The 27,223-nt window shown below is 41.0% G+C and overlaps 1 protein-coding gene across 3 annotated transcripts in view; it reads right to left on the bottom strand.

The window, feature by feature from the left end:
* Nucleotides 1-26,797, bottom strand: part of SLF2 (SMC5/6 complex localization factor 2) — a 53,763-nt gene extending 26,966 nt beyond the window's left edge. For 2 of the 3 annotated variants that reach the window (XM_075533583.1, XM_075533584.1), the window contains exons 1-10: nt 26,518-26,797; nt 23,367-23,410; nt 22,152-22,879; nt 20,400-20,457; nt 13,966-14,939; nt 12,957-13,027; nt 9,377-9,499; nt 7,237-7,404; nt 6,248-6,350; nt 678-753 (exon numbers count right to left, since the gene is read on the bottom strand). In XM_075533583.1, the coding sequence (XP_075389698.1) occupies nt 678-753; nt 6,248-6,350; nt 7,237-7,404; nt 9,377-9,499; nt 12,957-13,027; nt 13,966-14,939; nt 20,400-20,457; nt 22,152-22,879; nt 23,367-23,410; nt 26,518-26,657 (2,485 nt within the window). In that variant the 5' untranslated portion in view covers nt 26,658-26,797. The remainder of the gene's footprint in view (nt 1-677; nt 754-6,247; nt 6,351-7,236; nt 7,405-9,376; nt 9,500-12,956; nt 13,028-13,965; nt 14,940-20,399; nt 20,458-22,151; nt 22,880-23,366; nt 23,411-26,517) is intronic. The other variant, XM_075533585.1, reaches the window with a different exon arrangement.
* Nucleotides 26,798-27,223: the final 426 nt, after the last annotated feature.

Below are 27,223 nucleotides of genomic sequence, written 5' to 3'. Positions count from 1 at the left end.
AGGAGCACAGTCTCATCTTTCTCCAGATGAGCGACTTGCAGGATCTGAACTGCTGACCCGTGGTTAGCAGTTCAGCGTGTACTTAACCCACTAGGCCACCAGGGCTCCATATGAAAAAACAGTATTGATGAAAGGATATAACTCAGGAAGAAATAACAAAGTTTGCAACAACTGGGAATAACAATGCTAAAATCCCAATTACCACTAACTCAGGAAGATTGTATCATCTTTGGTGGTTTCATATTCCCAGTCCTCAAAATAGGTAACCCTGTCATGCTTATTAAAAGAGCTCTCAAAGGTGAGAACCCAACTGGCACACTTCTGTGCTGCATGCTTCATTCGCCTCAGCACATTGCCAGTGCAGGCCTCTTGCTAAAGAGCCAATTAAAACTGATTAGCTTAACAGGTGAATAAAACTTGCAGCTACTAAAAAAAAAAAAAAACCTTGCAACTACCACTCACTTGCTCAGCAAAGTCAACCAGGACTTGGGCTGCAACTTGCAAAATTTTAGGCCTTTTTTCTTCAATAAAATTAGAAAAATACAGACAACTCTGCTTTACTGGAGTTTTCTTTCATTATTAAAAACTTTCACGACAAAAACAATGTCAACGTTGTCAAATATACTCAGACCATCAAGACCCCATGTACACAGCAGTTAATACTGCTAATCGCTTACCATTTCGAATCGTTATCTCCATCAATGTACTTAAAATCTGCACAGACACGATGCAGTCTGTATGAACCGACATCATCTGTCAAGAGTAAATCAGTGAAAGGGTGATAGAAGAAAGACAACAGGGACCATTTATTACTAGTTGATCATTACAGGAAATGAACAAAAGGGCTCAGGAGATTCAATACTCTATCCAACATGATAGATGAAGAGAGTTGGAATTTTCATCCAGATCTTATTCTGAAGTCAGGAGTCTTGTCATGATACATGCTGCTGCTTTTTACCATTATCATTTATAATTAGACAAACACAATGTTTGAAACAACTGAAAAATGCCTTTGGAGTATATAATAGGATAAACTCCAAAACCATAGAGAAAATGCTGCTAAGGTTTGTTTACACTAACTCAAAACTCACTGCCAGCAAGGGGGCACCGATTCACAGAGACCTTATAGGACAAGGCTGAACTGAAATCGTAACTCTTTGTGGGAGTAGAAAGCCCCATCTTTCTCCCATGGAGTGGCTCGTAGTTCCAAACTGCTGACTTTGCAGTTAGTAGTCCAACATGTAGTAAAAGTATTTAAAAATTCCAAATAGGCAAATTAATGTGACAATAAAACTTTCAAAATTTTTTTAAAAATCACTTTATTGGGGGAAAAATGTTCAATTATCGATACCAGAAATGCCAAGAACATAAGGACAAGATCACTAGGTGACATCGAGATTGGCAAAGAAGAACACTGATAATTAGCATCACTAATATATGAGTTTAATGTGAAATCTTTTAAGTGATTTGGAAATATTTATGCAAAGTTATTTACACTTATGCTTTGGTCGAATCAGCCTTTTCAAAGAGAGAAATTTAGAAGTGGAACCAGATAAGGCACATTTTGGGGAACAGAATCTTAAGAATTGCTCATATCTCCACAGGGAAAGTGGGACCAGACTTCAACCCAGTGCCGCAAGGTGTGGATGCAATATCCCGGCGTGGAGTAGGGAACCAGTGGAGAGGTCTGGGCGGCTGGCCCCAGCACCAAAAATTAAGTGGATTCCTGCCCCTCCCCCAAGAAGAATTTGTTTCAAAGGACGTCATTGACTCTGCAGCTCCGGGAGATGGAGATATCTGATCAGAGCACACGGGAGCAGATGAAGGGGCAGGAGGAGAGAGTGGAGCACAGCCTGGCCCACCAGGCCGTGATGATGATGTTCCTGAGTAGAGCAGCCAGTCCACAGAGAGGACAACACGGCTGGCCCTACTATGAGACATGATGCCCCTCAGTGACTAAGGGCGATACAGGGGACAGCACCGGAGACACAGTGTGGGAATTGCACCTGACCTGATCCCACCACACCGAGGCAAAGCACTGGGGGAGTGCAGCGGAACAGCAAGGGAATGGAGCGGCAAGGTCCCCAGGGAATCCTGAAAGTGGACTTTGGGGCCAGGGCGTGGTGCCCCAACAGACTGGACTGGAAAACGCTCCTAAGGGCCAACAAACGATCCTTCAACTAACTACAAGCTTTCCTTTCGTGAAATGTTTTGTTTTGTTCTTTGTCAGTGGTTTGTTTTTGTTGTTTTGTTGTCTGGTTGTATACTGTTGCTTTGTTTTCCTCTGTCTTGTTTTTGTGCATGTTAGTGTCTCCACAGGTCTGTCTGAATAGGACAGGTTGGATGAACTATCTGGAGGAAAAACAATGGGACCGACAGTTCCGGGGGGACTTGGGGTGGGCGGAGGTAGGTGGGTCAGGAAGTGGTGTTAACAAACACAGGGACAAGGGAACAACATGGGACCCAAAATGGTAGTGAGGGGGGAGTGGCAGGCCTGGTGGGGAATGACCAAGAGTAAGGTTGCGTAGAGAAGAGGTATAGCTGTAGACCAGGTGGGGACGGAGCATGGTAGCAGGACAGGAGGAAAGTCAAGGGAGATGGAGGAAAGAGCTAGGAGTCAAGGGGCATTTATGGAGGTCTAGACAAAGACATGTACATGCAAATATATATATGAGGATGGGGAAATAGATCTATGTATCTATATTTATAGGCTTAGTATTAAGGTGGCGGAAGGACCTTGGGCCTCTACTCAAGCACTCCCTCAATGCATGAATACTTTCTTTTATTAAATCTGCACTCTACGATGCTCACCCTCCCGACACAACTGCTGAAGCCAAAGCCGGTGAACAAGTAAATGTGGTGAAGAAAGCTGATGGTGCCTGGCTATCAAAAGAGATAGTGTCTGGGGTCTTAAAGGCTTGAAGATAAACAAGCGGCCATCTAGCTCAGAAGCAACAAAGCTCACATGGAAGAACACACCATCCTGTGTGATCGAGTGGTCCCAAAGGGATCAGTTATCAGGCATCAGGGAACAAAGAACCATATCATTGGCTGCACACCTCCAAGATACGATCGCCGAAGACAAATGGGTGCATAAGCAAATGTGGCGAAGAAAGCTGATGGTGCCCGGCTATCGAAAGAGATAGTGTCTGGGGTCTTAAAGGCTTGAAGGTGAACAAGCGGCCATCTAGCTCAGAAGCAATAAAGCCCACATGGAAGAAGCACACCAGCCTGTGTGATCACGAGGTGCCAAAGGGACCAGGTATAAGGTATCATGCAAAAAAATATATATATATGTGTGTGTGTATGTATATATGTGTATATGTATGTATGTGTGTGTGTGTATATTTAGATATACATACCATAGTGAATGAAGGGGGAAGTGCAGAGTGGAGACCCAAGGCCCATTGGTCGGCCACTGGAGATCCCCTCACAGAGGGATTTAGGGGAGGAGATGGGTCAGTCAGGGTGCGATGTAGTACCGATGAAGAACACAGCTTTCCCCCAGATCCTGGATGCTTCCTCCCCCCAACTACCATGATCCGAATTCTACCTTGCAGGACTGGATAGAGCAGAGGTTGTACACTGGTGCATTTGGGAGCTGGAGGCACAGGGAATCCAGGGTGGACGATACCTTCAGGACCAGGGGTGTGAGGGGTGATACTGGGAGAGTAGAGTGTGAGTGGGTTGGAAAGGGGGAACCGATTACAATGATCCACATGTGACCTCCTCCCTGGGAGATGGACGGCAGAGAAGGGGGGGAAGGGAGACTCCAGATAGGGCAAGATATGACAAAATAACAATCTATAAATTATCAAGGGCTCATAAGGGAGGGGGGAGCGGGGAGGGAGGGGGGAAAAAAGAGGACCTGATGCAAAGAGCTTAAATGGAGAGCAAATGTTTTGAAAATGATTAGGGCAAAGAATGTACGGATGCGCTTTATACAATTGATTTATGTATATGTATGGATTGTGATAAGAGTTGTATGAGCCCCTAATAAAATGTTAAAAAAAAATTAAAGTAAGAAAACTGACATCAATTTTAAGGTAGTCTTCATAGAGGGAAAAATATCGTTTCTTGTGCTTGGGAGTCATGGCATGTAGGGGGTAATAAACTACTTTCAATCAAAACCATAGTCTGTGTCATTAATGTCACAAACCCAGATGTACAAAATGTTTGCCTGTTAAACTCTGTCACTAGGGGGCAGCACAAATCACTAGGATATTGAACACAGGACAAATTTTCCCTAAATGATTTTGGGAAGTGAATCTTAACGGACGTGCAGTAGCAACACAATAATCTGATGTAAGTTTGTGTGTGTCTTATATAATAAGTATATAACTGAAGGTATAACAACTGGGACTGAGCTAAATATATCATGATAAAACTCAGTGCCATCAAGTCGATTCCGCCTCAAACCGTCTGTCCAGCATGACAGAGTAGAGCGCCGTGGGTTTCTGAGCCTGTAACTTTACGGGAGTAGAAACCCTCCTCTTTATCTTGTGGGCGGCTGGCAGTTTAGAGCCTCTGATGGCGTGGTTAGCAGCTCGATGGATATCTCACTAAACCACCAGAAAGGAGCTTAACAGTTCCTGTTAACCGATATAAACAAGTTGTAAAATAGCTTACATTCTGTTTACGTGAAATTATATAGCAAGCTATGAACCCAGAGGGCGATCTAGAACAATGACCATAATATAACAGACCCTGAAATGTAATGACTTAAAAGGAGGTCTGCTTTCTTTTTTATAGTCCCTTTGCGTTTTACTTGAACTTTTTTTTTCATCATCAAACAAATTCCCTTTGGAAACAGAACAGGGAAAACAAACAAGCTGCTTTCCTGGTTTACTACTCTTAGACACTCGTGACAAAAATTTTAATTTTAATTACATTTTACCAGTTAAATGTGTTGTAGTTAGGTACAGACTCAGATCTGACTCACAGTGACTAGATGTATAACAAAAGCACTGTCCAGTCCTGCGCCATCGTCAGTCACTGCTATGACTGGGCCCGTTGCTGTAACCACTGTGTTTAATCATCTTGCTGAGGCCTTTATTTCTGTATTGGTCTCCTATACCCATCATCCCTTTCGTCTTCAGGGACTGTTCCCGCCTGAGAAGATGCCGCCCTAAGTATGTAAGATGAAGTCTTGCTATATCCTCCCTGTTAAGGAGCACTACTCTAAGACAGATTTATTCATTCTTGTGGCCATTCTTGGAATTCAATAATAACCAATACCATACTTCAGAGGCACTGATTCTGTATGCACGGTCCTACTTTCATATGCATGAGATGATTGAAAATACCACTAAGAAATTCCTTGAAATTGCACTTTAATGTCCAGAGTAGAAACTCTTTTTAACTCCTCTGACTTTAAAATATAACAGCATTCCTTTTTAATTACTAATACCATTGCTAAGTTATCATTTAAATGAATATTATGCTAATTATAATTACAAAGGTATGTATGCTATAAATTCACAGAACAAAAATATCAAAATGTCAAGCTACTATCTCTTGACATGTTCTCCACTTAGGTCTACATACTTCTGAAGGCGGTGTTTCCATCTCCTTAGCTCTTCCCTAAGGAATGCTGTGTTCTTCCAGTCACACCACATCAAAATGGCAGTTTGGGCATTTTCAAGGGACTCAAATCACAATTTTCCCAAGTTGAGTTTGGGACACACACACACCACCCCATCTGTGGGACAAGACCAGGACTCTAAGGTAGACGAGGTAAAGTTTCCCCCAAAATTCTCATAGGGACAGCCCTTGCTAACCCTTGAAAAATCAGCACGTGTGTTGTGATGAAAAAATTCCTCACTGCAACTTTGACTTTTTGCTCACCAACAGAGCCTCCAACTTCCTTCATGATATGGCCCTGTCTTCAACCCGTGTCCTTTGAGAAAAATCTATCGACAATCCTTTTAAGTTCCCTCATCACTATAACCTTGAGTTAACCTCTCTGCCTTGATTTGCACTTAGCCAGCAGATCCCCTCAGATACCACTGATCTGATTGGGCTTTTTTTGGAAGGCATTCTAACAAGACGATGACAAGTTTACGACTGGGAGAACTTGTATGCAGCCAGCCACTGATCACTCCAACATGTTTAAACAAATTTTGTTTGGGGAAAACCCCCGTGCATGTATACCCTGGAGCCCTAGCAGCACTATTTTCTGACTTGTGAGTAGAAAATACAGCAGGGGCCAACGATAACCCACCCCGCCCCCCAACATCTCTCTTACCCGAAATAGCCACTTTAATACAGGTATAGGGCACTGGACATTGTGATAAGCAGAAGTCAGGAAGCCTTGTGTTGTCAAAAAAATCTGATCTCTTTTCCCAGATCTGCAAAATACAGTGAGATCAACAGGGCTGTTATCTTTATGAAAACAAAACACCTCTCCCACCATATCTGACATCATGGGAGAGATGAGCAAGTGTATCATTCTCAGAGTATGGAGATGGACGGGGCTATAATGTGGATGGCCACGCTTAGCCTCAAGCTGATTCAGTCTGCTGGACTGGCTTCAGACTTACATGGTGGGCAAATATATATTTGTTGGGGATGTCCAGAGGGCACCTATCAACTCTCAAGCCATCTTCTGATTTTTTGCCAACCTGGGGACGATGTCTTTCTTTAAAACGTATGACACCAGAAACAATGGGAAACTATACACAGAGGGGGATTAAATCAGCTCAGGCATCGTGGCAGATTGCTGCCTATACTAAACAGCTACTCTTGCCTGCCTCCTGGGTGACAGATGTGACTTAGCCAGGCACGTTGGTTGCCAAGAATAAAAGCACTTCCTAGCCTCCTGTGGTGTTGCTAGTGGACTGCCAAGTGGAAACGTTGCCTGGGATTGCTGGGTATATGAAGGCAAAAGCCCTGCCAGCCCTGTGTTGGAGAAGATGGAACAAAAACATATGGTGACACCCACACACTAGTCCTGAGCTTCTTTCACACCAGAAGGAAATACAGTTTTCCCTTCAATCACAGTTATTTTCACAGTCAGTGTCATTACATGTCTCAATCTTCATCTTAATTAAGAAAAGCATGAGGTACGTTAAAGTACTTTATGGTGCTATCTATAATTTTATAGGAAAACACAGAGAGTAATTTTAATAAAAGGAAACTGAGTGGGTCATAAAGAAATTAGCCTTTTAGAAGTTATATCAGCAATGTTTTTTAAGTTATTTATACAAAAGGTAAAGTGACTATTTTCCTACTTACTTAAGAATAAGTCTTTCGACGGCAGATTGGCCGATAAAACCAGAGTCTCTTAAATCCAGCGTATGTTGATTAAAAATTTTTCCAGAGTTGAGGAAATTAAATATTTCTTCGCCTGGATGATGATCAGGAATAGCATCGATTGTAACTGAAAATTTCTTTAAAAATTCCCTGAAATTAAAAAAAAAGGGGGTGTGGGTGGGAGAGGCATTGATGACCAAATAGTTATACTGCAATTGTTTTATAATTGAAAAACAACTTTTCTTGAATATTATTCTATGTTTTTGGTGAAAGTGTACCTAGTAAGTTAGGTTCCCTCTTGACAATCAGTTACCTTCTTCACATCCTGTCAACATGGGTTCTGGTTGTTCCCCTTTCAGCACGCTAGTCTCCCTGCCCCCTTTTTTCATCTTTGCCGTAACAGTGACCTGTTGGACTGGCCGAGATCTGCTCTGAAGAAAGCGCCTCTCTTGTGGGGTAATGGCCTCTACTCTGTGTGTCACTCTACTTTCCGCTGAGGAGATTCTCAGGGAATAGTTTTGGTTCCAAGTGTGTCTCAAGCCATTAGTTTTAGAGTCTCTGTTCCCAGATATAATCCATTAGTCTGGTCATTTTTAAGATCTGAGAAGGAAAAAGTACATGTATTTTAAAGTGCCATTGAGTTGACTCTGATCCAAGAACCCATGTATGTCAGAACAGAGCTGTGCTCCATTGGGTTTTGTTTATTAGTGTGATTTGGGTGAAAGCTGACAGAGCAAACAGATTTTCCATTCGACAATTCATCCTTTTGTTTTGTGACACTGACTGCAATCCACACACCACAGCAACACTCCTCACTTCTCTCTGTTTACAGTTTCCATTCATCCTTTTGTTTTGTGACACTGACTGCAATCCACACACCACAGCAACACTCCTCACTTCTTCTGTTTACAGTTTCCATTCATCCTTTTGTTTTGTGACACTGACTGCAATCCACACACCACAGCAACACTCCTCACTTCTTCTCTGTGTTTACAGTTTCCATTCATCCTTTTGTTTTGTGACACTGACTGCAATCCACACACCACAGCAACACTCCTCACTTCTTCTCTGTTTACAGTTTCCATTCATCCTTTTGTTTTGTGACACTGACTGCAATCCACACACCACAGCAACACTCCTCACTTCTTCTCTGTGTACAGTTTCCATTCATCCTTTGGTCCTTTCCTTCCAGTTTTCTGGTCCTTATTCTTCCTTTTGATCTTACTGTGAACTCTGCCTGCTGCTAGGCTTGCCCAATGGCTAAGGGGCATAGTCTGTGAGGCTCCACCAGTTTCTACCAGACAAGAAGCCTGGTCTTTAGGACTACTCCCCCATATACTGGACCTCCTGGTGTGATCCATTTAAAATGACTGCAGTGATAACCGGGTACCAGCTAGTTCTTCCTGGTCTCAGGGTGGTGGAACCTGAGGTCACATGGTCCAATAGTACTTTGGACTAATTATGTCCATGCATCTTTAACTCTTTTTAACTTTACTTCAGACCTTAGAAGGCCACTCCCAGTGACTAATCATCAAAGTAAGACATAGAACACTGTCTTTGTGGATTGTGTTATACCAATTGACCTCAGTGTCCCCAATCATAAGTCCTGAGCCCCCAGGACCAAGTCACGCCTTTCCTCATGATGCCTGATTATGGCTGAAGAGGTTTGAGAACTTTGTTCTCCACGTGCTTTACTCTCCGTACGGCTCAATCTGCAGCACACATAAATACAGATGTAGAAATGCTGTGAAGAACAACTTGTTTAAAAAGGCCAAAGCTAATCATAGATTAGTAAACTAGAAACAAAAACTCAACTGTCATGGACTTTCGACTCATATGGACCCCATGAAGACTGGCATGAAAAAAGGCATTTTCTCTCAGGTTTTGCGACTAGTTGATCCAAAAGCCGCTGTTTGTAAGAACAACAGCAATCAAGATAAAAGACCAAGGACGTAACTTAGCCTTAACATTTTGCTTTTCTAATTCATCAAGAGATGGATGGATAAGATTTATCACATATTACTTACTATAAGTAAAATAACCACTCATGTCCATATGTTTGACAAACAGCATTAAAAAATGTAGACACTTAGTAGGACAAACATTGTTAAAAAGACTCTACCTGTGCTCTTCTAGGAGGCCATCTTCATCCTCTGTACTGTCGTCATCTCCGATTCTGAGAGGGGACTTAATGCCTCGGCCCTGTCTTATATCTTCCTGTAGTTGCTTCTGCAGTTCATCTAGCCTGCATATTCAAAGAACGCTACAGTAAAGACAGCTCACCTTAAAAATGATTTGTCTAAAAGCAGCTCATTATGACTCATATCCACACGTAGTGTCTGTCTCATTAAGAAATACATAATCTATTTTAGTTCTTTAACATCTACTCAGTTATCAGTCGTGTGCCACTGCATAGAAGATTGTGAGTATTTCTTTATAGCCTGAATGTCCAGAATTATCTAATTCACTTAGCGAGATGGGATGGGAAAGCAAAAAAGCAAAGAAAACAACACTCATTTGATTATCTCTTCTGATTTTGAAGCTCCTGTAATTCCAGAAGTCCGACAACACAGTAAATCAAGCAGACTTTCCAGCAGCAACTGCTGCCATCACCGTCATCATCACCTCACAAATAACACCCACGGAAGCCTTACTCTGTTGACAGGTACTGGAAGGGCTTTTTATTAGGAACTCTCTTAACCTTCACAGCACATCCAAGCAGGTTTTCATTACCCCGTTTTACAGATGAGGACTCAAAGACAGTCTAGCTCCAGAGTCTTTGGCATCGCTTGCCTGTTACAGCTTCCTCAAGATTTTAAAATCAAGGTTTCCATTCTCAGTTCTAAATCCATGCTCCCAGCCGCTCAGAGAACAAAAAACCCCACCCCTTCATGTCTAAGTTACCTGAGTATGACCAAACCCACTGCCACTGAATTGATCCTGATTCATAGTAATCTGAGTACAAAACAAAATATCAAATAAGCGGGGGAGTGGAGAGGGAGGGGAAAAATGAGGGGCTGATGCCCGGGGCTTAGGTGGAGAACAAATGTTTTGAGAATGATGAGGGCAATGAATGTACAAATTGTGCTTTACACAACTGATGTATGTATGGATTGTGATAAGAGTTGTATGAGCCCCTAATAAAATGATTTAAAAATGAAAAAACAAAACAAAAGCAATCGATATTAACCAATAATCCATACAGGAGAGAATCAACAACTAAATCAAACTAGCAATTCAATGTGTGGTCTGTGGAATATTGTTTTCATATCCCTGATCAATGAATTCATGATATATGAAGATAATTTTATAACAGAGGGAACAATTTCGACCTACTGATTAATTCTCTGCCAAATCCTTAAACTTGGTTATCAAGTTTGGAACACACCTATACCAACTTCCATGTACTCTAACCAGCTGAGTTCTGAGCGAAGTTCTCGGGCTAGTTTCAAGGCCCCTCTCACCAGCAAGAGCCGTCTGTGAAGCACCTCAATTTCACTAGGGTCAGTATCAACCCTCAAACTTTCTGATCTCTCTCTGTGTGTGTACAGAGGGTGTGGGAAGGGAGGCAATGAGTTATAATTCTTCTTATTTTTTTAAGAGTAGCCGGAGAGAGAAACAGTATGTCTGGGATAAAATGACTCAGCAAAACTACAAATATTAAAACAAAATTCTTTGGATAAAGATGTTCAGATATCAGTTAAATTGCCCCCCCCCCCCCCAGAGTGTGTAATACCACCTCTACTCTAGGGGGAGGGCAACCGTGAATGATCCAGGGGACTGCAAAAGCAGATAGAAGCCTACATTTCATCATGGATATGCGCTATCATATAGCTTTTTAAATGCCAGGGGGCAGGGAGGGGGTAATTTTTTTTTTTCTCCCTGAAAAGTGAACTAGTTCGGAAAACAGCAGGTCAAATAGTTTGGGAACCTATGAATTAGACACTAGTTGGTGATAAACAGAAAGTAATTTATAGTATCAATTAATATATATCTTAGAAACCTGGATCTTCTGATCCAGTTGTATGAGGCAAAAAAGAACACCTCATTCCTAACAAAGCTCACAACAGCTGGACAGCTCCAAGTGTAGGCGCAGAAGGGGCATCTTTCTTTCCCATGACTTACTACAGTAAGTTAAGGGTGCTCCACAGAGAAGAAACTCGAAAGGTCATGGGTAAGGTGACCAGATTTTAACATTGGTAAAGCGGGTGGTTGGGCAGGGGGGCTCTTGATTAAAAATTTGGTCTATATGGAGCAACAAAAATTTTCAGAACGTAAAAATAGTATTGTAATATATATTTTTAATTTCAACATAAGTCCAATTTACAAATAATAATACATTAAAAACTATATAGTATTATTTTATTCTTTGGCATATTTCTCATTTGAGTGAATTTTTTTAGTAGATTGCTGTCATTTAAAAGGTCATAAAATTTTTCACAAGAATTTGTTAAATTATATTTCACACATAAAATGGCTTTCAAAGTCTCAACACTTAATTGTGATTTTTCTGATGTCCACACTTTATTTACTGTAGAAAAAACGCGTTCAGTCGCAGCATTAGTTCCTAGGTAAAGACAGCGCGTATTCCACAATTTTTAGTGCACTATTGTATGGAACGTGGTTTGTTTCAAATGATGAAATATTTCTAACCATTTGTTCTCTATTGTGATTTTTGCTGATGCCCAAGGTTTAACCTTTTCCTTATCAATATATTTTTAAAATAATGAAACCTCATTAAAAAGATCATTTTCAGAAATATTACTATATGGGAAATTTTGAGTAATATGATCTAATGATTTTTGCACATCATTCCAATTAACTTCTTGTTTTAATGTAACCCAATGAAAATGTTCAATATCTTTGTAATGTACCGTCCACTATTCTAAATAATCTATGCAGTTACTATAGAACTTTTCAACATGATTCATGATATCTGCATGATTTATTGCACACCTTGTTCTTCTAGCTGGCTTATACTATTACGGAGAGTTAACAGAATAAAATTATTTTCTAACTGGTCTTGACACTAAAATTTTAAATTATTAACTTCATTTGCTACTTTGATTACCAAAATTTTGTCACCTTCAATTAAGTTTTATAGAATTTTGAAAAAGAGCTGCTTGATTGTGTATACACTGTAGCCAAATTTTTGAAGAATCTTTTTCAAAAACTCTTCTAAAATTCTAGGACATTTATCCTGTGATAGAAAGCAGGATTTCAAAGGATCATATATTTTCAAAATTCTTTTGACAGCTGGCAAAAGAGCTAACCAGCGCGTTTTATTGTATCCAAGTATTTTCTGATATTCGACTTCCGCAGTTTCACAAAATTCTTTAGGCATTTCAATGTGCACGGTGTATATATATATAAATAAGAATATATTTTAATAACAATGTTTTCCACATCTACGGGCAACAAATCAGCAGCTGTTTGAATGGCGTTATGTATTATGTAGATTCCCTTCCCGTTCTCCCGCCGTTCGCTAGCTTGTCGTGCATTCTTTCCAAAAATCAGGACATTTTTAAAACGCCGTGGGACGCAGGACAAATTGTTAAAAATCGGGACTGTCCCACCAAAAAGCAGGACATCTGGGCACCTTAGTCATGGGCTGATAGGGCAACTGAAAACTTGCTATCAACCTGGGACAAACGAGGCTTTAGACAACCATCGTGAAGGTAACGCGCCTGATGCCAACTAACCTCTGAGTGTCTTCCATCTCCTTCACCAGACGCTCTAAAGTATTTGTGTAAGTTCCACTGTGACCACGTTCCTAAAACAAGAACATTTAGAAATACTTCATAACGTATCTCAGTCGAAGAATTGGGATGTTCTATGTTATTCAGAGAACTAGATTATTTTCTATTTTAATAACCTGAGCCAGGCTACCTCTTACAGGATAATTTTCACCATCATGCTTTAATTAAATCTAGCATTTTATTCCACAGGCAATTCCATTTTGCCATCTCTTAGGAAAGGCACTACTTATGAAATCCTGCTAGGCTTAGCTTTGAGGGACTGATCGCAGATACCCAAGGGCTCAGTGTCTACCCTGTATGTACTTTCAAATTCTTAATTTTTAGCTGTTATCATGGAACATTATCACCTTCCCCACCAACTTTCACAGGCATCTTAGAACTTAATTCAGCCAATTCCCAAGATAGAATGAAACCCTTTAAAATAAAACTGCACACCACAATTAACAACATTTCTACACTCTACCTTCATTTACAGCAGTGGTCTCCAAAGCAGGGGGTGTGCAAGGTGATCCATTGGGGTGCAGGAAGAAAATAATAGAACTTCTATTTATATGGAACGTCTACAGAAACTCCAGTAGAACTTAGCCTATAGTAACTGCTATATAACTTCTATAGGAAAATACTATTTTCCTCTTCCTTTTAAATTGTTTCTGTATGTTTTAGAAAGTATACAATCGTATAGTGCTACATGTATATAATCTACAAATATGCACATATAGGAGAACATGCTCAAAAAAATTTTAAACTAATAGAAGTGTATGTGATCAAAAAAGTTTGGAGACCACTGATTTACAGTAATGAATCTAATGATATTGGAAACTACACCAGTTTCAGTCCAGTTATGAGTCTTATCAAATACTAAATTTTAAACTAAGTTCTAATAGTCTATTCTTTCATGAATCAACCCATCTTTCCCTCTTCAAGTACAGATAAACGGCATGGAACTACTTACTGTATAATCTGATGACTGAGATCTAAGCCCCTTGGGAAAAGCAGGAGGCTTTCCTGTGGTTGAAGGAGTCTGACAGAAGTTCGCAGCCATTATTTCTTCCAGTGATTTTAGTGTCTCCTCTTCCTCATCACTGTCTAGGTTGTAACCTAAACTTTCTTCATCACTATCAAAACCACCCCTTAGTTTTCTTTTCAGTGCACTGCTACCTGCGTTAGAATCTCCTGAACTCTCTTTATCTGAAGGAGCAGTAGAACGTGGGAGACATGGCACAACTTCCAAAGTAGCTGGAGGAGACTTGGCAGGAGTGCCATATTCTGAATGCAAAGATTCCCCAGAAACTCTCCCTGAAGCGTGATTAGAATCAGCCTTCTGAGTCTTTGTTTTGTGTTCCTTGTGTTTGGAGGACTCTGCAGAATGGCCAGAACCTTCTCTAGATGAAGAGCGTTCTTTATCTTTTTTAGACACTGGCAGAGTGCAATTTTTAGCATCTAATGGTACCCGAGAGGAACCAGCACTTGGAACATGGGAAAGTAAAGGCAGAGGGCTTGTCTCCTTTGATGTCACAGAGGTGGCAGTTTTATTCTTCTGAAGATTGCTACCTTTCTTGACTGCAGATTTTTCCTGAGGTAAAGGTAAATGGGGTTTCAGCATCTTAGTCTCTTTGGTACTTGCCGCACGAATTTGGTCACTGATCTTGGAAGAATGGCGGCTAGAATTTGAAGGTGCTAGGCGCTCCGAGGAGCCATCAGCTTCAATGCTTGGTTTGTTGGACGGCATTTCTTCTAAGCGCAAGACTTCACCAGGGATCTTCAGTGCAATGTGTTTCACAAATTCTTCTTTCCGAGGTGGCCCATTGGGACGCTTCTCTGGGAAGGCCTCTTTTGCTCTCGGTATTACAGATTCCCTGGTGCTTTTCAGATCTGAGTTCACAGAGTTCCTTTTTCTTTTGTCAGGTAATTTATTCTTAGAGCCTGCTAAAATTTAATTTTTGCTCGATTAGTGAAAAGTATCCTTGCTTATCTTAGTAAAGGCTATTCAATGAGTTTCTAGAACACCCTGAAGAAGTGATTATATTCTAAACAGGCAAAGATTATTGACCACTTACGGAATGGGGGGAAAAGTGAGCATTATACAGCATTATACAATATCAGTGTCAAATATTACGGAGTTACACCTAAGAAAGAAATCCCAAGGTACCTGCTCTCAAAGTGGACACACTACTCTGCTTTTGAGATCAACTACTACCTAGGTTCAGAAATGTAACACTTCAATGCTGCATTTAAAGCTCCTTAAAAGATACGTAGAATAACTAGTAAAGATACTCAAATGTCAATTCCCCACCCCCAAATTGATCCAAGTCTCACCTCCTAGTGTTTAATTACTATTTTCCCCATGTATCTCTCTAGTTGTCCACATTAGGTGCCCCAAGCCCTAGCAATTTGATAACCACATACATTTAACTTAGCCAAATAACATTTCCCCCATAGTGCTCAAATAAGGAATGCTTCATGACTTCATTCTTCCTTTTCACTATACATTAGAAATCCATTAACCTAGACTCAAATTCCCCTTTATCAAATTTCTTTCTTCACATGGACAGATGTCCCTGCTTCACAACAATTTGATTAAAAATAAACTGAGTCAAGGGTTAAGCAACTGCTATTTGGATAGCTTGACTAATTCACAATCTGGAAAATTTCATTTATAACAATAAAAACTTAACCAAGCAATTTGTAAACAATCCATTGCCCTGATACAGATGTTTCCATTACCTCAAGAAAGCATTCCATGCCCACTCAGCTTTCAGTGGGTAAATGACTGGGGCCACTACAGTGCAAGAGGAGAAAGCAAATAACTCAGAAAAAGAAAACAACGTAGGTAAACCTACACTCATTATTCCCATTTTAAGTTTGGGGTTAAAGAGAAGATAGCTATGGAGCTGCCAGTTGGAAGTTTTATTTCATTTTCCTATAAAAGTCAGATAATTTCCATACAGCTAGTAATGAGGAGAAACCCTGCTTTGTTCAGGAACTGAAGAGTCCTGGAAGGAAGATACACTGTGGGCAATAGTTAGGACAAATCAGCTTATTAAGTGTGTTTAGTATCTGCCACTGAAGGTGAACTGGTACTACAGTTAAGCTCCCTGCTTGCAACCTGTGAGGCAGTGAATTAGCTTAAAATTCTTTCATGATTCCTTTTTTTAAAAAAAATCATTTTATTAGGGGTTCTTATAGCTCTCATAACATTCCATTTATCAATTGTATCAAGCATATTTGCACATGTTGCCATCATCATTTTCTAAACATTTACATTCTATTTGAGTTCTTGGGACTGAGCCTCTCTCTTTTAAAAAAAAATCATTTTATTGAGGGCTCCTACAACTCCTATCACAACCCATACACACATCCATTGTGTCAAGCACATTTGTAGCTATCTTCATTCTCAAAACATTTTCTTTCTACTTGAGCCCTTGGTATCAGCTCCTCATTCTTTCCCCTCCCTCCCCACACCCCCTCCCTCCTTGGTAATTTATAAAATTATTATTTTGTCATGTCTTACACTGTCTGACATCTCCCTTCACCCACTTTTCTGTTGTCTATCTACCAGGGAAGAGGTTATATGTAGATCCTTGTAATCGGTTTCCCCTTTCTACACCACCTTTCTTCCACCATCCCAGTATCATCACTGTCACCACTGGTCCTGAGGGATTCATCTGTCCTAGATTCCCTGTGTTTCCAGTTCCTATCTGTACCAGTGTATATCCTCTGGTGTAGCCGGATTTGCAAAGGTGAATCGGAGTCATCATAGTGGGGGAGGGTGGGGGGGGGGAGGAAGCATTTAATAACTAGAGGAAGAAAATAAAAAGAACTAGAGAGTAGTTGTTTCATCAGTGCTACACTGCACCCTGTCTTATCTCCTACCCATGACCCTTCTGTAAGGGGATGTCCAGTTGCCTACAGATGGGCTTTGGGTCCCCACTCCCCCTCATTCACAATGATTTGAGTTTTTGTTCTTTGATGCCTGATACCTGATCTCACAGACACCTTGTGATCACACAGGCTGGTGTGATTCTTCCATGTGGGACTTGTTGCTTCTGAGCTAGATGGCCGCTTGTTTATCTTCATGACTCCTCTTATACGACTCTTTTACACCCTGTAGAAGGGGGCCCTGGCAAGGCAAGTTACGTGGATTTAAAACCACTAGCTGCTCCATGAAACAAACACATGGCAATCTGTTTTCGTAATACTTCACAGCCTTGGAAACCCTATAAGGCAGTTCTACTCTGTCCTACAGTTACTTGGGGTTAGAATCAATACAGATTTTAAAATATCTACCAATATGGTCCAGTGGTAGTAGCCTTGCTTTCCATGGGGGAGACCTGGATTTGAGCCCAGCTTGCACTCATGCACAGCCATCACTGCTTGGCGGTGGAGGTTTGTGGACTGTTATGATGCAGAACAGGTTTCAGTGAACCTTCCAGACTAAGAGCCTAGGAAGAAAGACCTGGCAGTTTTACTTTTGAAAAGTAGCCAATGAAAACCCTGAGTCAAAAAAACCAACAAACAAAAAGCCCCATATGAGTCACAGTAGTCTAAATTCCCAACCCATCATGGGATGGTGTAGGATGTGGAGGTTGCCATGAGTTAGGAGTCAGAACATGAATGTTATTAAACAGTCAAGTCAGAGTGGGATCAAATTTGTAAGGGGAAAAATGCAAATGTCTGTTATTGGTTATTAATAACTGGTTTTGGCCAACTGTGAAGGAGGGAATGGTATCAGAGCTTAAACTGTGAATATCTGGGTTGAAGAAGGTGATGAATGACAGTGGATGCTCCAAATCCATTTGCAGGGATTAAGTTTTCAGTGAACGAATTCCCTGATCACAGCCAAGGGATGTGAGTGAGTAGCATTGCTACAGACAGAATATTGGAAAGTCAATCACGGCAGACGTAGTTAGGTCAAAAGCTACCGTATATACTCGAGTATAAGCCGACCAAATATCAGCCAAGGCACCTAATTTTACCATAACAACTGCATTAAAAAATCTGCTGAGTGGTGAAGAAAGCTGATGGTGCCTGGCTATCAAAAGATATAGCATCTGGGGTCTTAAAGGCTTGAAGATAAACAAGCAGCCATCTAGCACAGAAGCAACAAAGCCCACATGAAAGAATCACACCAGCCTGTGTGATCACGAGGTGTCTATGGGATCAGGTATCAGGCATCAAAGAACAAAAACTCAAATCATTGTGAATGAGGGAGAGTGCAGAGTGGAGACCCAAAGCCTATCTGTAGGCAACTGGACATCCCCTTGTGGGTTGGAGACAGCCAGTCAGGGTGCAATGTAACAATGATGAAATATACAACTTCCCTTTAGTTCTCTAATGCTTCCCAACCCCCACCCCCGGCCCACTATCATGATTCCAATTCTACCTTACAAATCCGGCTAGACCAGAGGATGTACACTGGTACAGACAGGAACTGAAAACACAGGGAATCCAGGACAGATGAACCCCTCAGGACCAGTGCTGAGAGTGGTGATACTGGGAGGGTGGAGGAAAGGAGGAGTAGAGAGGGGGAACCGATTACAAGGATCTACATATAAGCCCCTCCCTGGGAGATGGACAACAGGAAAGTGGGTAAAGGGAGACGTCGGACAGTGCAAGACATGACAAACTAATAATTTATGAAGAGGGAGGGTGAAGGAGAGGGAGGGAAAAAAATGAGGAGCTGATACTAAGGGCTCAAGTAGAAAGAAAATGTTTTGAGAATGATGGCAACAAATGTGCTTGACACAATGGTTATGTATGGATTGTGATAAGAGTTTTATGAGCTCCCAAGAAAATTAATTTTTTTTAAAGTGCTGAAAACTCAGCTTATACTTGAGTATATATGGTAATACTGTATCATATGATCTCCCCTTTGACCTATTTTAAAGTTGTTTCAGTTTTTAATATTTTCTGCTTTCTTTTGAGGGTTTTTCTGTTTTGTCTAGTTACTGTTGTTTTTGTCAGCTTAGTCTACATTTTATATGATTTTCTGAATCTAAAATCCAGGATAGGTAGATCTATGGAGACAGTATCTGGGTAGGGGCATGACAGAGAAGGATGAGGGGAAATGGAGAGTTTACAATTGAATGAGAAAAAAATTGATCTGAAATGGACTGTGGTAAAGATTTCCCAAATCTTAATGTGACTGAATGATTAGAATATATGAAATGTGAAGTATATGTCAATAAAACTGTTTTTAAAAATTGGTTTTGAGATTGGTTATTTATGAACTATGGAATGAAATTACATTTGACTTCAAAATTCAAAAGGTCAGGGATTCTGGAAGACCAAAGAACCAAAATCCTACCCTACCAACTTTTCTGAAAACCCAGAGCTTGTATAAGCATATGTATCACCTGATCAGTATGACAGTGGTAATACGTCTCACAAATCTTCTGCCTCTGAAGACACTAAAGAAGAACTTCTTAAAAGCAGTGCTCAAAAAATTCAGAACGTAGGATTACATACACACAACTCTCTAGGCCACCACTGATAAAACCTGTAAATCCAGGTAGTGAAGAATTCTTGTCATCTCATCAGAGAAAAAGAAAGCTGAAAAACATGGTGGCAATACCACCATCAGCAGTTCCTTAAGCTGACAGAACACCTTAAAAATATTATGCTCCTCCATTCACCTAGTGCAAATATTTAGTATCACAAATGCATAGAATAAATGTTGGAATAATCAAGTGAGTTATGAATCAATTTAAGGAAAAACTCAAGTGAACTAAATACATCAATTGTCTAAAGCACATTTGTACATTCATTGCCCTCATCATTCTCAAAACATCCGCTCTCCACCCAAGCCCCTGGCATCAGCTAATGTCCTAATTTCTAACAAGATAAGAAAGATACTTAGAAATTTATTAACAGTAGCTGCTTTGTTGTATTTTTTTTCAACGAACAGATACTAAAGGTACAAGTTAGTTATCATGGAGAGGTCCTTGAAAGGCAATATTAAAAAGGGCTCTTTTGAGAGTATGAGGAAACACTGCTGTGGACCATCCTAACAGTTTCAAGCGTATGCACAGCATCTTCAGCATACTGGCAACACCTTAGATAGGAAGTCACAATTCCAAGCATTAAAAAATCATGCTTTTGAATCATCAAGGATTCAAAAATAGAGCACTTAATGCCAAGATGAGGAACACATTGTTAGAAAGTTTTGAAGAAGGGAGAGAAGGGTCAAGACCAACTAAGGGTTAGACATACTACAGTCAAGAGCTGTTCTCCTTAATATATTTTTTACCAATGTTCTTAGCTAATCTGAGGCAACTCCATTTCTAAGAAGGGATCTGTGTATTTAAATAAACTGAGTTTAAAAAGTGCCATTAAGGGGTGAATTAATTTGAAGTTGGAGGTATATATTTAATATTTTGATTCTACCTGAAGCAGGTTCCCAAGACTCAGAAGAGGATCTTTTTCTTGAAAGATGTCCATTTTCCTATTAACAAATTGAGAAATATTATATTAGGAGCTGGAGCTGAAAACAGACTTTTCTTCATGACACTTAAACATGAATTTCTAGATTAAAGAAAGCAAGCACTTAGATTTGAAGGCAAATCCCAACCTCCATAACAAAATATTTAGGGGTACTAAGTTTTAGTATAAAAATGAAGAGCATTTTATCATTAATGGAAAAATGTTCTAAAGCAGCTTTCATAATACTAGTTTAGAAATTTGTAATAACCCAAGATTAACATCACAGTATTATGATAAAGCATTAACCCAGAAAGAACAAGCTTATTATTTGCCAATCAGATGAACTCAACTCATTCAAAATGTTTAAATACTGATGCACCACAAAATACTGAAATCTTATAAAAATGGACCCAAATGTGGCTAACCTCTATTAGCAAGCCCCGCTGGGAAAAGCCTCAAATTCCATTCAAAGGAGCCCAAGGATCTACAAATATGTTTTCCAGCAATATACAACCCCAAGTACCAATTACTCCTAGAATTTCAGAGTTGGAGTTATTTTTGGCCTGTCTGGCTTTAAAATTTCAAAGTATTTTATCAACAGAGCACTTTCTTGGTATTGATCTATCTTAGTCCTATTTATCTGAGTAACTCTTTGAAAAGGGTAGACTTAACAATTGTTGACTGTTCATGGGGAGAGGGACAACTTTTATACTCATTTAATATAAATGTGGTCTATTCCAAAAGGAAGGTGCCTTGGTGGAGTAGTAGGTTACACATAAGGTCTGAGGTTAGAACTCACCAGCTGAGCAGAGGGAGAAAGATGAGACTGTCTACTCCCATAAAGATATAAAGTCTCGGAAACCCAAAAGGGCAGCTCTATCCTGTCTTAAAGGGTGACTTTGAGTAGGAATTGACTCAATGGCAGTGAATTTGACTTTTTTATAATTCTGAAAAGAAAAATCCGATTAAATTAATATTTGGAATATTGTCATCATCTAAGTTTTCTAAGATCCATATTCACTTATGTGTGTATATACTCTAAACTGCTGGTTCTCTAAGCTTTAAGTGTACCAGAACAATATGAAGGACTTGTTAACCACAGATGGCTCTATTGTCACCATGCTACCCAGTACCCACTTCCCTCGGCCCATTCCTGCTATAACAGAACTTGAGAATTTATAGCTGATGCTGCTGGTCTAGAGGTCACATTTTGAGAACCAGTTCTAAACCATTTCCTGTTGTTTTACGTTTCCAGCCCTCAAGTGTCCTCCTTCAGTAATACCTAATTTTAGGAAGTATATTACTTGTTTAAAAAAAAAAAAAAGAATCCTTATTCTGATTAAGAAAGGACTTTTCCCTTGTCTGAGAATTTAAATTCGTGAATTCTGTGAAGGACAGTTGGGGAAATTGAATGAAATGTGTTTCTGCAAAACTGTGCATTAATATTTCCTTAAAGATACCAATGTATATGTAAAAATTACTATTTTGGGGTTTAGTATTCTAAAGATGATCTAAGAGCTAAAACAAAATCCATTGCTATCAAGTCAATTCTGACCCTAGGGACGCTAGGATTCCCAAGGCTGTACTATTCAGATGAGCAGACTGCCACATTTCCCTCTTGTTCTGGTGGGTGAGCACTTAACCCCCGTGCCACTGGCACTCCTAAATATGATCTAGCCATAGCCAAGATTAATTCAGTAAGCCCAGTGTACTTACCAGGGTCGAAAGATTACTTTTTCCAGGTATGACATTGTTCTGCTTGCTTTGTCCCTGCGCTGCTTTAGAATCTCTTCCAATACTAGAAGAGTTTAAGGAAAGATTGCTTGCTTCAGAGAAGGAATTTTCTGAGTTGATTCTCTGCTTGATTTTTTCCTTTCTCATCTTCCTTAGTTCCCTTTCTCTGCGGTAAGAAGCCAGTGATGACTGAAACTTGGCTCCAAGCGGGCTTTCTCCTGAGTGATGCCTAGATAGGCTACTCCGGCTTAGACTTCGAGAGTTGTTCTTGAAGACTTCTGCTTCTGCCCCAGGAGCTTGCTTTTTGCCGCTGGTACCGGTTTTGTCTTGACCTTTTTCACCCTCCTTCCTGTTATTCTCATGCATGAGCGTTGACTTCCGTCTCTCTGGAGAACGATGTTTCTTCTTCCGGGCTTTCTCTTTGGACAACCGATAGGAAGGAGCATAGACTTTGGTAACCCCTTTTGGAAATGTGGTGTCCAGTGACACACAAGGCAGACGTGACTCATGTACGCTATAATCTTTACGTTGCTCTTTCACACCTTTCATGAAAGCTTTTAAAATAGGGCTCTTGTCTGAGGGAAGCCTTTTGGGTTTGGATTTTTTTGGTGAGGATAGCTTCCTTTCAAACTGCTCCGTCCCTGTAAAGGACAATCCACTTCTTCCATATTTGATGTTTGACTTTTGTGGAGAATCCAACATAGGTCTGTCTAAAATGCCAATTAAAAAAACAAAAACCCCACAGAAACTATATTATTCGAAATAGCAAAATGTTAAATGATACAAGTTACCACAGAAATGCTCAGATTATATCTGGATGGTGATGTAAGTCTTACTAGGGAAAATTACTTTAAGAGAATTAAGACAAGGTTTATTTTTAAGAGCTTTATTTTCACAAAGTTTTTTTTTGCACCATCACCCAACCTTCCTATGGCTATGCATTAACTGTCCTGGAGAATCAAAATTGTATATATGATGGACATCAAATTACAGACTAGAAAAGAATTTTGTACTGATGAGCGCATAACAGCAAATATTTTATGTTAAGAACTTAAGTTTATCTTTGGAAAAAATACCATGTCTTTTTTATTTTCAATTATGTTTAATCAAATTAATCTAAAAGGTTAGATTTAAAATGTTAATCTATCCTTTCCCTCCAAAAAGACTTAGCAAGAAATATGTTGATGGTATACATACCTTGTTTTGTAGCCGGTTTGAAGAAATCTATAATTGACTGAGTCCTGAAAATAAAAGCATAACTAATATGGTATCACATAATCAAATACTAAAACCTCATTAATTCAAATTAATTGGCAACTTCTAGCAGATTTATAGAACATAAACTAGATTCCATTAACCAAGTTCTGAACAATAAGGCTTTGCTAAATTCATTATAAAAAGCCTGAAAATAGAATTTTGCCACTTCCTGCAGGAGCTAATTTATGTGGACACAATGGGGTTTATATAATTTATAAACTGGTTAAGATTAGACTGTGGAGCCAAGGAATTGGTAGAGTTGTACTTTGTAAGACTCCAAAGCTCACTACCGCAGGGCAGAAGAGATCTTAGGGACAAGGATCTATTTCTATTTTGTTCTTTCCAATGCTTGGCACACCACCACTCTCAATTGAGGTTTGCTGAATAAATAAAATAATGGAGATTATTAAAACAGATTCTCTGACAAGGAGTAGGCAGCCAAAGTGAGACAGGACCATATTGCTCTATTTTCATTCTGATTTGTTCATCTACTTTGTTACTAAAGGGGAGATGCAACAAAAAAGTATTTCTGACTAAGTATATTCATTTTACTGAACGAAGATAAGCTGCAGAGGATAGATTTCCCTAAACATTTATTTACTAAGAGGTCAGGATGCTCACAGAAAATTCAAAACAATCCAGTCCCAAGAAGGTCAAGCTTTTTCTACATTTTGTACACTTGACTGGTCACATTAGAAGCATGTACATCTTTACTGAGAGTCCATGTTTGTCTTAGATGCTGGTAGAAAGGCTAAGTGGTTAAGAAATGACGGCATGAGAGCTATAGAAGCATCTGAGGACTGGTTTACATAAATTATTAAGCAAATAAATTCCCAGAGTAAAGGAAGTTGCTAGAGGTGCTACAGAGGAAGGATTTGGTTTTCCACTGTTGGCTGAGAGGTAGTAGAGAACAGAGAAGCAACTAAATTAATTCAAACCAAGATATTTTAATAGCATGCTTTTATAATACCAAATATACTCTCTTGCCACCGAAGTAGATTTAAGACTTCTTTTCCAATACATATATATCACAAAGGAAAAAAATGGTTTGGGATCAAACAATTTTGTAAAATAACCATGAATTTAACTTTCAAAGTTATTACTAGAAACATCTATTACTTTTATAATTGTTCTGAATAACCAGTTATAAGTCTCACAACCCCTTATCTGAAAATGTTTGGGGTGAAGTGTTTGGGCACACTGAATTTACCCTATTTTAGAGGTCTAGTTTGGATGTCCAAGTACTTCTGAGTGAGTCAATTTGGACTTATAGTAACCTTCTATCAAGTTTCAGTGGCTCAATCTTTATGGGAATTTAAAAGAAACCAAACTCACTGCCATCCAGTCTATTCTGACTCATTGTGACCCTACTGGACAGTGCAGTACTGCCCTGTGAGATTTCCAAACAAAATCTGTGCACAAGTAGCCAGCCTCTTTTAAAAAATTGTCAGCCTCATCTTTTTCCTGTGTAGTGAACATTTGTTTTGTTTTTTAAGATGCTGGTGGTTTTGAAATGCTGACTGTTGTTAGCCAGCACACACATAACCCACTGTGCCACAAGTCTTCTTTTGAGAACAGATTGCCTGTTTCTCATGAAGCAGTTGGTGGGTTCCAACTGCCCAACCTGCAGTGAGCAGAGCTTACCCCACGGCGCCACCAGCACGCCTTAAGTGGGGCGTGGAGCTGTACGTTCATCTTCCGCAAAATTTAAGAACATTCCCTTTTTTAAAATATTCACTCTTAATGGTATTAAAAATAATAAACAAAACCCAAGCCCAACCCATCAGTGTCATCCCGTATTCAGACACCTAGTAAGTGTACAGGCTTCGTACAGCTGTCCTACATACTGACTTTTGTGAAAGAAGTCCTGGGGGCCTAGTAGATTTTGTCCAGGGCTGCAAGCCACAGCATCTCTAGTTTGAATTCCCCAGCTGCTCCCCCAAACATGGGGCCTTTTGCTCCAGTAAAAAACTTTTCAGCAAAAAAAACAAACAAAAAAAATTTTCGGCCTCCTCGTTCCCAAGGCGCATTTCTACTCCGTCCACTGGGTCGCTGTGAGTTGGAAATCGACTCCATAGCAGTGAATTTGACTTTTTTGCAGGCTGATCCCACATGATTTTCCTGCAGAAAGCAAGCAGCTGGTAGCCAAAAGCACTTACATCTGTGCCACCAAAGCACGTATGTAATGGGATAAAGGCCCTCAACAGCCTTACATGATTAGTTCTGGTTAGGATAAGCTGCCAAATGAGATGAGATCTGGTGCCAAACTTAACTGGGAACTATGGTTTTAATAAATTAATGAATTAAAATAAGGGATTGTGGACCTGTTTAGATAGCAAACTGCAGTAGAACACGAATTTACTGTTTAACTTGTCACAGGCTTTGAAACTTATGATAGATAAAAAAGACAGAACCAAGTGCATATAGAACTTAAACATATTTTATTGTCAGTGTGTCATTTGGTAAAAATCTTCATCTCGTTACATAGCTCTCACGAAGTTGGTCCACGGAATCTTTAGCAAAAAAAAAAACCCAACAACAAACCCCCCCAAAAAAAACAAAACCTGGCCACCGAAGCGGAAAGTTACTGAAAGTGAAACCACGATCATCTTCCCAAGCTGTATGCTTGGGAAGTATGAATTATCGTTGTCTACTGGCTTCTCAGGTAACTCCTGGAAGGGATTTCCTCATTACATCGTCCCATCGTTCCACCCCCAATACCACACCACCACGAGCATCAGCAGAACTGACGAGGTCGAGAAAACCGCCTGAAGAAGCCCGAGGCCGGTGGGGGCCCTGGACCAGGCTACGGGAAAACCGAAATCTCGGTCTACCTATGAGGCGGGCTAAGCCCCTCCGCGGGCAGCCAGGCTTCGGGCGCCAGACCCCAAGACCGGGCTTCCCACCACAGCAAAGGAAACTCACACTCCCAGAGGCCCCTGCGCGGAGGGGGCGGGGGATCGCTAGGCCCCGGAACGCCAGACCTGAGCTCGCGGAGGATGGCGGGAACTGGAAAAGCGGCCGTCTGCAGTCCTCCCTCATTACCCTTGCCCCCGCGACCCGGCCCCTTCTCAAGCCCTCTGCACGGTACCTGTCCCCAGGACTCTCTGTTCTCTTTCCCGCTGCAGCAGGGGCGGTACTACCGGGTCTCGGATGGCAGCGCGGGGGCGACGACCCCGGGGCTGGGGATGAGGGGAAACCTGGCCTAGCGGGCATGCAGCGCCTTGTCATGTCGGCGCCGCTGGCGACGGCGGCATGGGCTGTGGCAGGCGAAGTTGGGTGCGTGGTGGCCGTCTTGCTGCTGGGACTCGGGGAGGCTGTCGGAGCAGAGGTGGGCGGCACCCCCTTCTCTCTTCATGGCGTTTTCTCTCTCTTCGGAAGTGACTCCTGTGCGAGCGGGAAGGAACCTGGGGACCAGCCGGGGGGCGGGCCGTGCTCCCGGAGGCGCGTTATGATTGGCTGGCTCAGCTGCCACTCTGGTCGTGGCGCAATAGAAAGCGCAGCCTCTCGGGGGAAGGCGGAGTTTCGGGAAGGAAAGGGGGCGGGAATGAAAACTGCCCCTCCCACCCCGTCACGTGCGCGGGGAGCGCGCCCCGCCTCGCGCGGGCTCTTGGCCTTGGCTGAGGCGCGGGGGCGGGAAGATGCGGGCCTGCGGGCGCTGCGGCAGCGGCGACACTCGCCGGGGGCGGGGCGCAAGACCAGGCTTGCAGCAGCGAGCCAAACCGCGGCAACTGCCCTGGCGGAGATGGACCGACACTTGGGCTTTCTGGGCCGCGCAATTGTCCCGAAGAAGTCCC

This window comes from Tenrec ecaudatus, chromosome 16 (genome assembly GCF_050624435.1).
Source record: "Tenrec ecaudatus isolate mTenEca1 chromosome 16, mTenEca1.hap1, whole genome shotgun sequence".
Taxonomy (NCBI): Eukaryota; Metazoa; Chordata; class Mammalia; order Afrosoricida; family Tenrecidae; genus Tenrec; species Tenrec ecaudatus.
Note: the sequence above shows the minus strand (reverse complement) of the source record. Positions and strands in the feature narration are given on the sequence as shown.